General features: G+C 46.9%; 1 protein-coding gene across 2 annotated transcripts in view; it reads left to right on the forward strand.

Annotated features, from left to right (window-relative positions):
- Nucleotides 1-9,713, forward strand: part of CNNM1 (cyclin and CBS domain divalent metal cation transport mediator 1) — a 59,392-nt gene extending 49,679 nt beyond the window's left edge. For both annotated transcript variants that reach the window (XM_027062820.2, XM_027062821.2), the window contains 4 exons: nt 4,052-4,235; nt 4,387-4,536; nt 6,161-6,262; nt 7,249-9,713. In XM_027062820.2, coding sequence (XP_026918621.1) covers nt 4,052-4,235; nt 4,387-4,536; nt 6,161-6,262; nt 7,249-7,328 — 516 coding nt within the window. In that variant the 3' untranslated portion in view covers nt 7,329-9,713. The remainder of the gene's footprint in view (nt 1-4,051; nt 4,236-4,386; nt 4,537-6,160; nt 6,263-7,248) is intronic.
- Nucleotides 9,714-12,006: the final 2,293 nt, after the last annotated feature.

Raw genomic sequence — 12,006 nt, forward strand, 5'->3', positions numbered from 1 at the left:
AACAGTCATTTCTAACAGTTGGATGGCAGGTTCAGTGGCGTTATCTCATTATCACTGGGCCTCTGTTACAGGCCAGCTTGAAAGTGGCAACACTGGGACTAAACTAGAAGCCAAATCTAAACTAGTTAACCCAAAAAGAGTAATATCAAGTACTCTGGTGAGCTTATCAAGAGTCGTTTAGGAAATGTTTCTGTCCTTTAAGCCAGAAGAACCTGTAAGACTCTAAAGAAAGCTCCACCTTTGGGAAGCCCATGGACACATTAGAGAATTGGGTTTGATGGTGACACTGGTTCCAGTTGTGTGCCAGCTGGCTTTCGGTCATCAGATGCCTATAGACCCCAAGCTACAAAGCAGTTATTGGGACACCTCCTCTAAAGGATTGTAAAAGACAGCCTAGTGCAGCCAGGCACACCCACTCACAGTGCAGAGCCCAGGCTGAGATCGTTGTCCCTGAAGAGCAAGACTAAAGGCCTTTAAACTACCAATATCCAGGTTACAGGGGCACCATTGTTAGGCTCTGGAGTTTCTCCCTCTGAAAATTTGGAGCTTCATAGTCTCACTTCCCCTGCCACCTCCCTGGCTCCCATGAGTGAATAGCACTTTCCCAGGCAAAACCCATACAGTGGAGACAGTGCCCTGGCTAGGACTCTGAAACCTTGCTAACTGTCAAACTTGAGGCAATCCCTCAACATTTCTGGACCTCATTTTCTTATTTTAAAATGGGGATCAAAAGAGCCCTCATGCCTACCCAACACAGTCACTATGAAGAGCAAAGGGGTAACACATACCCAAGTGCTCTGTAAGCCATAATATACCCTATGGATGGAAGGTTCCACCCTCCTATCCCAACCTCTACCTGCAAGAGCAAGCTCTTATGGGTTAGTAACACTAGCACTAGACCTCCCACCCACATCCTAAAACCTAATATCAGTTCCATCTCTTTTATAAAATTGATAGCGCTTCCAGTAATATATATGATTCCAAAAATGATATATAATATTTTAAATAAGAAATTAAAAAGAAATTGCAAACCAATTCGGTGAAAAAGCAATAAGGCATGAGTTTGTTACTGTAAGTAAATAATAAATTTATCTGTGAGCTTCCTGGTCCTAAAAGCAAAGAGGGCAAACGTAGTGGACATTTGTGTTCTCATCAAGTATATCATTTTTCTAGAGAAAGGAACTTTTTCCTGGCAGTAATTTCTTGAAGTATTTATCAAATGGATTACTATAGGACTATGGAAGACATCAGAAAAAAATAGTACATATTGGCCTCATCTGCAAGTTTTGCCAGTTTATGTTCTTCATATGGAGCTTTTTTTTTAGTTCAGCCCTGTATGCAAGCTGGGGGTCCACTATGAAAATCAAACATCAGTGAAGGCAACTATTAAGGGGAGTGTAGATAATAATTGGTTACAGGGGCATTTCCAAGAGTCCAGAGCATTGGGCTCACCCGTGGTGTGCATTGGGATCACCTGGGGAGCTTTAAATAATCCAGATGTCTGTGCCCCACTTTCAGAGATTTGGATATAATTGCTTAAGGGTGTTGCCTGGGTATCAGGATATCTTAAAGCTTCCCAAGTGATTCAAATGTGCTGCCAAGGTTGAGAACCACTGTCCCGGGAGGCATGAATAATTAGCGTGTCACTTTGATCCTTTCTCTGAAACACTGCAAGTCCCTGAACCATCAGTATGGGCAGCATCACAGTCAATTTATGGTGAAATCTCTAATACACGCCTGATGTTCTGTGATTGACTCAAGGTAAGGTTTTAGTCTGAGGGTAGGCTCCAGAGTTGACATCTCTTGGGGAAATTTTGGAACCTGATTTCTCACTTCCCAACAAAGGGGGCTGTAAAAGTCTACAGTAACATTGAATCTATTGAAGACTTTAGACAAATGCTAAGTTGAGACCCCCATCGTTGCATGCCATAAAGCAGAGAACATGCCATTTGGGCCTGAAAAATATCAAAGCCAGTTAACACTTTGCCACTTTATCCATTTGAATCCTTTAAAGGATTCAAAACCTGAGTAGGAGGACTGTGTTTGATTTTAACTAGGTCTTAAGTCAGTGGTGCTCAGAGTGCAGTCTCCAAACCAGCTGCATCAGCATCACCCGAGGACTCGTTAGACCTGCAAACTCTCAGGCCCTACTCCAGACCTAGCAAATTAGAAACTCTGAGAATGGGGCCCAGCAATCTTGTTTTTAACGAGGCCTCTGGGTAATTCCGATGCTGAAATTTGAGAATAACGGTTTTAAACTATCAAGAGAACTATCTTTGTCCCCTCTAATGGGCAGTAGTATAGCTAGAAGCTTGGGATCTCTGCATGTGGGTCTCCCATACAAAATGCAAAAAGACATACATTCTTAATTGGTGTTTTCTGATTAGATTAGTTGTGCTTGGAATTTGCTCGATCCTCATGCAAGACATCCTGAAGTTTGTTAGAAAAGAAAAGATTGATAATGTCCAACAAAGTAATGAGTTCCCAACTTGAGGGGAAATAGAAGATTTCTCTTTATGATGAGAAAACATTGCCTGAATGGTTGTCGAGGCTAGATATTTTGGTGAAGATTACAACCTAACATTCAGGATGAGTGCTAAATTTTTAAGCATTTTGGGGTAATTAGAGGACCATAGGATCTAGAAAATGTAGAAAGAACATCAGAGGATAATAAAGCAGAATAAAATACTCAATAAAAATGACCAGAGCAACAGCCTGTACAGAAAGGAAAGGAGAAACATAGGTGTATGAGGAAAGCAGAAGTGGGATGAGCCAGAAGTGATGGAGAGTCACCCCCCTGAGAATGTGAGTACTGAGCTGTCTAGGATTGACTCCAGGACTTCAGTTTGAGCATCACCCACAGCCCCCAGGGAGGCCAGGCATCCAAGCCACCGGGGAAGGGAGGGTCTAGAGGGCAGGTGCTGGAGAGTGGGCAGTTGACAAGGGGCCACTGTTAAAAGAGCCCTTGCCAGATACCAAACCAGCTTCAAGCCGCCTCCATTCCAACGTGGAAATCTTAACCATTCCCTCTCCTATTACCAGCCACGCAGCCTTACTGTTCCAACATGTAATACCAATCCTGCCCCGAAAGGAAAGGGAAGGAACACGAACAGTGTGTGGTTTTGCCTGTTCTCTAGCTAAATGCAGTGAAGAAGGGAGGAAAACATTTGAGGTGACCATAGTGCTTGAGAAGACATGGTGTGGCACTATGTGCCATTGTCACTTTTCACCCCGTGCCATTCATGGATTCATGGTAGCACATTTCTATCCTGGGTGGCACAAAAACTAGCTAGTTTTTACTGGACACAAGGATGCGAGGCATGAGTCTGCAACATACACCCAGAGAACAGAGATGACAGAAACCTTTCTGTATTCCAGAAAAGACATGTTTCCTTCCTGGAATTACGGGAATTCCCTTCTGGTCTGGCTAAACCTGATTCTCCAGATGCTTTTACTTGTGGGTGAGGCTTGACACATCAGGAAAGTCGCTAGGAAGACTCCCATGATCTGATGAAGGAGCTCAGAGACCTCTGCTGTGGACTTTTCCCACATAGGAGCATGATCCCACATCCGGTGGCGGGCCAAGTCCAAATGAGAAATGACTGTGCGCTCTCAGGCCTCAGCATCCAGCTTCCTGACAGCAGGACGTGGAGCAGCAAAGCTTCCCTCACTACACTCCCTGTGGACCCTTAGGAAGAGGTCCCTTGGCAATAGTGGAAGCACGTATTTAAAACTTCTCTATGGGCAAGTACTCTGCTACCTGAAGGTGCCCTCCAACCTCCTCCGAGGCTCAGGAGAAGGCTTGGCTCCTCCAGGGGCACCATGGAAGTCCAGAGCCAATAAAAATGACAGTGGGGACTCATTGTCCCTCAACTGCTAGGCTGGTACAGCTTGGGAAAGGACCCGGTTCATGGATCTTCACCCGCAGAGGTCAGGGGTTCCAACGCACCCTAGTAGGGCTGCTTCTGAGCTCGGAGAGGCTGACCACATCCAAGGAGGGCTCTGCCCAGCCCCTCTTGAGCTTCCTCCCCTCTCTGCCTCTTCTTTCTAGATCACTCGGCAGCAGTACCAGAATGCACTCACTGCCTGCCACATGGACAGCTCACCCCAGTCCCCCGACATGGAGGCCTTTGCTGATGGAGACTCCACCAAAGCCCCTACGACCCGGGGTACACCCCAGACCCCCAAGGATGACCCTGCCATCACCCTCCTGAGCAACAGAAACAGCCTGCCGTGTAAGTCCGTTGGGTGGATGGGCTGGACTGCCGCGGGGTGAGGGCAGCCCCACCTTCCTCCTTCAACCCTGCCCAGAGCTGCCATCCTGTAGCAGTTGGAGCCGCAGGTCTTCTCCAGAGCAGATGGGCATACACTTGCTATCCTCCCCAGGCAGCCGCTCAGATGGGCTGAGAAGCCCCGGCGAGGTCGTGTACCTGAGGATGGAGGAGATGGCCTTCACCCAGGAAGAAATGACGGACCTCGAGGAACAGAGCACACAGCAGCTCTCACTGTCTTCTGCAGCAATTCCTACGACAGCAGGTTGGGCAGGGAAATTGGGGTCGTCACCGTCGGGCGCTGGGATGGCCCGGGGGAAAATCAAGGAGGGACCCCAGCCCCCATGTAATATTACCACCTCCTCACACAGTGAGCAAGGGAAGGGAAACTCACACTTTTCTAAGTGCCAACCCCTCACCAGGCCTGTCGATCCATTCTCCCAGGAAGACCATGTGTAGGGTGGTGTTAGGAGCTAGGTTTCCATCTGGATTCAGATCTTGGCTCCTTCATTTAGGAGCTATGCGATTTTCAGCAAGTTACTTTAACCTAAGATGCTGTTTCCTTATCTTAACAGATAAGTTTCTTCCTTATGTTAATAGATGTAAACCATGGTGGCTAGGTCATGAAGTAGCTTGGGGCATAAATGAAATAGCTTATACAGAGGGTGTATCGCAGTGCGTGGTACCATGCTCTGTATTAGGTAGTTCTTAGAGACCTGCCTTACAGATGAGGAACCTGCAGTCAGCCAGCACTCTTACTGGCAGCGCTCTTCCCCTCTTTTGGGCCAGAGGAGGTAATCTGTAGAACTTGTCCTGAGTTCTGAGAGCATATCATCTCTGAGTCTCTCAACGCTTCTGTCTTGGCAGTGGTGTTGCTCTGAGCTCCCTATGTCCCACCTGTCCTGAGATCCTCCTGTCCTTGCCCCACTGAGATCTACTTCCCCAGGCCTTCAGCAGTGCCTGTGCCCCCATACCTGACCTCCCAGACCTGCCCCAGTCCATAGTCTGAGACCCCTTGAGTCCAGAGCAATGACCCAACAAGTGCTCATCAATTTTTGCAGTCAGTACAACAATGTATTTGAACTTGTGGCTAACTCAGAATATCTGGGACATCCATAAGCACCATGCAAGGACCAGAATTTAGAACTGGTGTTCTTTTTCTCCCTCACACACTGAATTCAGTAGCTAAATCATGTAGCAAGAAATTGTATCAAAGGAGTAAGAATGGAGAAAATAGAGTTCATCTAGTCCATCCTCCTTGTATGACACAGGGACCTTGCATGCGGACCCTGAGGCCCCGAGAAAAGACTTGTCTGGTCTATATACTGCCCTAAAAGCAGGATCTGCCTCATACCTTTGCGTGCAGTGCTGTTTCCACCACCCCACTCTGCCTCCCAGGTCAGGTTCTTACCTCACTGGTATTAAGGGCCTGGGCCTCTTCCTGGCTTTGAGATTCTGTGCCTCTCTAAATCCCCACTGGGTTCGGTGGGAAAGATAACAGACGTGTGCTTAATTGTTACTGAGTCCTGTGATTTCCCAGGGTCTGAGTAAGTATCCCCACCTCAGGGTCCTCAAATGTGCTTTTGGTCTGGCAAAGATACTGAACAGAGAACATCTTGTCCTCTTCATCTCTCTCCTGCCAAATAACATTTATATTGTTAGATTCTCGCTCCTGGTCTCTTTGTTCCTTTTGTGGCACTAAACTGCCCTTTGCTAACTAATGAGAGCCAACAGCTTCCTGGACATCCCCTCCTGTTACAGCCACCGCTGCCTTGGCTCTGGTTTTGAACTTTCACCTGCTGAGGAACATCACTCAGAATCACCCTTCCTACATCCCTGAGTGTGTAGGTTGGGAAGACTTGAGTTCTTTCTTCTTTCCTTTCTCTCAGCATCAGATAGTGAATGTTGTAATATCAACCTGGACACAGAGACCAGCCCCTGCAGTAGCGACTTTGAGGAAACCGTGGGCAAGAAGCTGCTGAGAACCTTGAGTGAGTAGCTCTTCACCTAGATGAAAGCCTCCCACCAGCTAGTTAGTAGAAAAATTATGTTTAGGATATTACCCCTGGAGGAAGAACCATTGACTCCTTGTGGGAACCTAATGAGGTATAATCATGGAAATCTGTAACAGGGCTTGGGCCAGTACTGTGCCCTTGATAATGGGGGAGGGGGGGGGATGCATCCCATTCAGTTGGCTGTCATCTAGGACAGGAGTCTGCAAGCCATGGCCACGGCCAAATCCTGGCCTCCCTCTCCTGCCCGTTCTTGTAAATAAAGACTTACTGGATCGAAGACCCATTTGTTATCTATGGCCACAATAGCAGAGTTGAGCAGTTGCAACAGGGACCAAATGGCCTGCAAAACCTGTAAGATTTACTGTCTGGTCCTTTAAAGAAAGAATTTGTGCCCCAGAGACTCAGTAGAAAGGAAAGCAGTATCTTTCATGGAAGGAAGTCAATAGCAGAAAAATACTCCTCCCTAAAAACAACAGAGCTGGGAACACAGTGCCCTTCCATCCTTGAGGACAATTGTATGATTACCCCACCTGCCCCAATGCAGAAAGAAGGTTGTTTCCAAGCTACAGAACGTAGGTGTGTGGGAATGGCCCCCAGCTACACCCACCAAAACCCTGGCTCATGGAACACCAAAGGCTGTGAGACCAGCCTTCTCACAGGAGGTGTCTGCCAGGCAGTTGGGCCTGGTTCTGAGGAGATGGAAAGACCTGGTTCTGAGGCATTACCTGCGCTTTACTCAATCCTCTCAGGAAATCTCCATTCCACTGGCACTAGCCTGGCTTTTTGGAGATGTCATCCCAGGTAGATATAAATATGCTGATATCAACACCAGGATGCAATGCAAATTACTTTCTGCAAAACTGTCAAGGGCTTTGCCACCATTTCCGCATCTGTTTTGGAGAGAGTCCATATCAAGGAATGTCCTCCCAGCCAGAGATTGATCCTTACAAATTGTTTTTCAGGTGGTCGAAAAAGGAAGAGGTCACCTGACGGAGAGAGAGCCTCTGAGGAGAACTCCAATTTAGTGCCTCTGATCACATGACAGGGCAGACAGTGTTTGCTGGGTGTATGAGATTCAAGAGCTTTGAGGGAGAACCCACCCTCCCATCTTCTGTGTCTCCCGAGGCCTCCCACAGGTGACAGAGCATTCTGCTTTCCTTACCACCTCTTCACCCCTAGCAGTCAGTTTGGCAGATTTCCCCTTGTTGCCTCCAGTTTGACTCAGAGCCTTGCTGTGCCCATCATGGATGGAGGGGCCTCCGGTGGAACATGCTAGAAATGATCTTCTCCACGGCACAGTCTGGGACTGGAGAAGAAATGACCCCAAGCTGACAATGCCACTCTGGGACCCGACTCCCTTTTTGTTCTTTGGGATCCCCCCCATGCCATATTTCATGCTTAGCTTAGCTCAGAAGGCGCCACCAACAGACAGGAGTATAGGTGGCTGGAGCAGCAGGTATGAAGGTCAGTTCAGGAGATACACCAAGAGTTTCTCCAGGACTTTAGAGCTGTGGGACTCGGCAATGGTGGCATGTGATGTTACAGAACAGAAAACTGTCGGTGACCAGTTTCCTGTTAGATAAGGATTCTAGCAGCCTGGGAAGTGTGTCTCAGCTGGAATGGAAAGACAATGAGATGGAACATCAAGTCACCGTCTTGCCCAGGGACACATCTTTTTGGCTCCCTATCGGCAGTCATCAATCCATCAATAAATCTGCTCTGGAAGAGAAGGAGCAGAGAGCAGAGACCCAGTTGGGAGCCAGAGATGGAATTTCAGGTTTTAAGTTCAAATCAAAGCAAACAAACAAAAACTTATGTAGAAAAATTCTAAGCTGTTAAAGCAAGTATAGCCATGACAAACCAAAGAGTGCCCAGGTCAGCCAAGAAGGATGCAAGCTCTCATGGGACTTCAATGTGCATTAAACAGGAACATTGAAGAATCGCTGTCCTTTTTCATCTGTTCCCCCCACTCCACCCCTTACTCCTCCCCAGCAGGTCAGCTAAGTGTACTTAACTCCAAGAATTTACTAGATCTCTTTTCACCCGGATGATGGGGCATAGTCAATTCCAAGTAAGGCCACTAGGTGGCGAAATAACTCCACATACCTAATTCAAGAATAAAATCACTAATCACACAGATCACTAACCACACAGCCAACCAACCTTTGGGAAAATGTAGAAATAAGTGAAGGTTGTCTTTGGGACACCTGTCTCCCTTTCTGTCTCCCATTCCCTGAGTTCCCTCAATCAGGGATCCAGTGATCCCATGGTGCCTGCTCAATCTCCAAACCTTCCCCTGGGGTATACTATCCAGGCTTACCCCCTCTTTCCCCCCAAACTGTCACTCCCACACCCCCATACCCATTCAATCAGTAATCACACGGAGAGGGAAGGAGACTGATAATTCATTCCTCTGGGTTATTTGCATCTCAAAAGAAAATGCTTACCCATAGGAATCTTTAACTCAGGGGTTCTTAATTTAGGGGTCAGTCACCCCAGGGGTTCCATTATTGGACTTCAGAAGGTCTATGAAGCCCGTAAGACTGTCAGAATTTAGTGTATGTGTTCTTATGTGTGTTTTCCAGAGGGCTAAAGCTTTCATGAGATTCTCAAATGTCTCAGACCCGCAAAGAGTTAAAAACCACTATTTGAACTCAGTGGAACTTTCAGCCCAAAGTTTCTGCAATGCAGAGTGAAGTGAACAGTGGGCAGTTCGAGACAGATACAAGTGGTCTTCTCTAGTGTCTAGCAAATCAATGGGGAAAGCTAGGACCTGCCAAGAAGTGGAAGTCTTCAGAGATCCTTGGCACAACCTAGGGTATCATACCACATCCCCACACGTTTGTCCCCGCTTCCCCACCAAACCAGAGCAAATGTTGCAGACAAGAGTGCCACAGCATTTGGAAGTAAAGATTTTCCCACTGGAGATGCTCTTTCCAGCAGTGTATGCCTGACTTCTCACCCCTTGCTCAGTTCTGCCTGAGGCTCAGCAGTGCATGACTCCTAGATGATTCCACAGCTGCCACCTACTCCCAACACCTACTCTTGCCTAATAGGAACTGGCAAGGTGTCAGGCCTCAGTGCCGGGCACCTCAAACCCAAACCAGTGAACACTGAGTTTCAACAAGAACGGTCATTGTGCAATTTTCCTGCCCAGCTGGCCACTGGCCCAAGGGGGCCTGCCTGGCTAGTCTTCCTGTCATTATTGCTTAGGCCATGGGGCTCAGGCCACTGCTGTTGCATACACCCATCCCTTTGCAAATTCCCAAAGGAGCCTGTCACCACTCCCCTCCCTATTCCCCACTCTATTCCCCAAGATTTCCTTCAGGTTAAAAAAGTTAAAAAAAAAAAAAAAAAAAAGGATTTTAAAATAAAGCATTCATGAAGGCTTAATTGTAAATAATTTTTAAATAAAATGAAAATGCTTTTCCTGGAATGTTTTTCTTGCCCCTGAAATAGCTCAGTTCTCAAGCGGTTTCACATTTGAGATGCTGGTTGGGTCGGAGCACACATGGAATGGTCTCACCTGAGGCCCACCTGCCTCAAGAGGCAAGGCTCTCAAGGCCAGGTGCAAAGCTGTACTTAAGGTTACAGGAAAGCACTGGTGCTCTACTTTGGAGGCCAGATGGGTAAGATTTTGCTGGAACAAATGCCAGCAATGGAAAGTAAAACCCAAATGAGAAGCCCAAGTGTGAATGAGGACAGGAAGTACCAAGCCGATAATGAGAAGGGGCTGGCATTTGTTGAACCCACGTGATGGGTGAGGTACTGGGCTGGGCACCTTCCAACTTCAAGGTCTTGGGGGCCAGACCCGGGAAAGCCCCTGAAACAATGTGTTGGTACACACTGGCTCCCTTCTGCAGACCCTCTGGAGAGGAACCAAAGTGGTACAAATCCAGTATTTTCCAACCAAAGGCTGAGAAAAGGAACAGGAGAGAGCTAGGCATATGGATTTTTCAACCAACTAACGCAAGGACGGAGCAGCCAGACAGGTAAGAGGGTGTGTTTGGGCATTTAACATCTTTGTGGAAGGAAGGTTGGGATTTGAGACTTAGGTCAGTTAGTGGCCTATGGACAATTTAAGACTCTCCAGTCTGTTAACCCTACTAGCAATAATAAAACACCGGCTGTTTTGGTGAAGTCTTTATGTGCCAGGTATTGTGCTAGGTATACATTTACTCATTTCTGTCTCAAAACCCCCCTGTGAAGGTTTTAGTCTGTGAAACAGGCTCTGAGCCATCAAGTGGCTTGCTCAAGGTTACGCAGCCAGGAAGTGGCAGGCCCTGGAGGTAAGTGTCCTCCTCCTGAGCAAAGGAAACAGAAAAAAAAACAGTTCTACCTCTGAACTTCGCAGGGCACACCTGCAGAAGAGGCCCTGAGAAGCCCTACCGCAAAATCTATGGAACTCACTAAGCCCAGCTTTTCCCAAACTTTAACACAAAATCCTTTTTCGGATGAGCATGGGGACAATGGAACACACTGAGAGAAACACTAGCCTATATGCCAGGGTAGAATGAGAGCCAAATTCCCATTGATTGGGGCTTTCTTTTATGCAAAAAATATTTCAGCATTTTCATAGGGACGTTCTGGTTTAAAGAAGCGTTTTTAACCAGTTTTTGCACTAGTGTCTTCCCCCAAGAGAAAAATTGAATTTAAATTCTCCCTAACAAGAGAAATGAAATACTAAGAAGTAAGACTTTGTGGGGTAGGACTGTGCTTTGGAGGGCCACACACCATTTTACTCTCAGACTTCTTTTGCTCCCTTGAGGTACTATACCCTGTTGAGAATTCCTGGATTAAAGCTGTGCTTAGAGAAGATGACAGAAGAGTGACAGCAGGTAGGATTACTGATCCCGGTTTTGTGTCTTCCCTTACAAATGACCAGCATCTTTAAATAGGAAGAACAAACACTGATGGAAAGGAAAATAGGACAGGAGGTAATGAAGAAATGAGTGTGAGGTCATCTCTTCAAATCTGTCCACACCCACCAGACCCAATCACACAGTGTTCTCTGAACGACTGCCTGGGATCCAGGTGGATCCTGAAGGATCTGGAAACCGTATCCTGTACAGAAACACTGAAAAATGGGGGGAGGGAGGAGTTTCATGGAAAAGCAAAAACAAGGAATAACTGCTACTTTCAACTATTTGAAAGGTCCAACCTAAATGCCAATAGACGTGGTGTCCATTGTCTAAAGGAGGGGAGGAGGGGACAGAGGAGCAGGACAGACAAATCAAATTCTGGGTCAAGGTAAAGGTCTTTTTAATTAAGGTGCTCACCAGTAGAATGGGATGCTTCATCAAGTACTGGAAGAATCCATCTCCCACCCAGTCCAGTTGCAAACGAGGAGTCAGGGATGATACAGAAGAGACTTCCACACTGGGGGAGACAGACTGGAGCTGATAAGACCCCAGTCATAGCCCAGGACTGTAGAATTTTAGAACAACTCAAAGGTATCCCAGAAAAGGGCAGATCCTGTTATAATAAGAGTTATCTTTCAATATTTAAAAACTCCAAGTAGTAGCCCTCTTATTTTAAAACTCAAAGTCTACAAAACTGTCATTTGGAGAGTCACTTGGACTCTCTGGAAAATGTGAACTGTATTTATGTGGCTCTCATTGTTTCAACAGACCAAGAGGTATCCCACCTGCAGTGGGAGGGGCTGTGTTCTAGAATCACCCTGAGTGATGCCAACCCTTCCATGAATCCATGAAGTCCAG

Source organism: Acinonyx jubatus, chromosome D2 (assembly GCF_027475565.1).
Source record: "Acinonyx jubatus isolate Ajub_Pintada_27869175 chromosome D2, VMU_Ajub_asm_v1.0, whole genome shotgun sequence".
Taxonomy (NCBI): Eukaryota; Metazoa; Chordata; class Mammalia; order Carnivora; family Felidae; genus Acinonyx; species Acinonyx jubatus.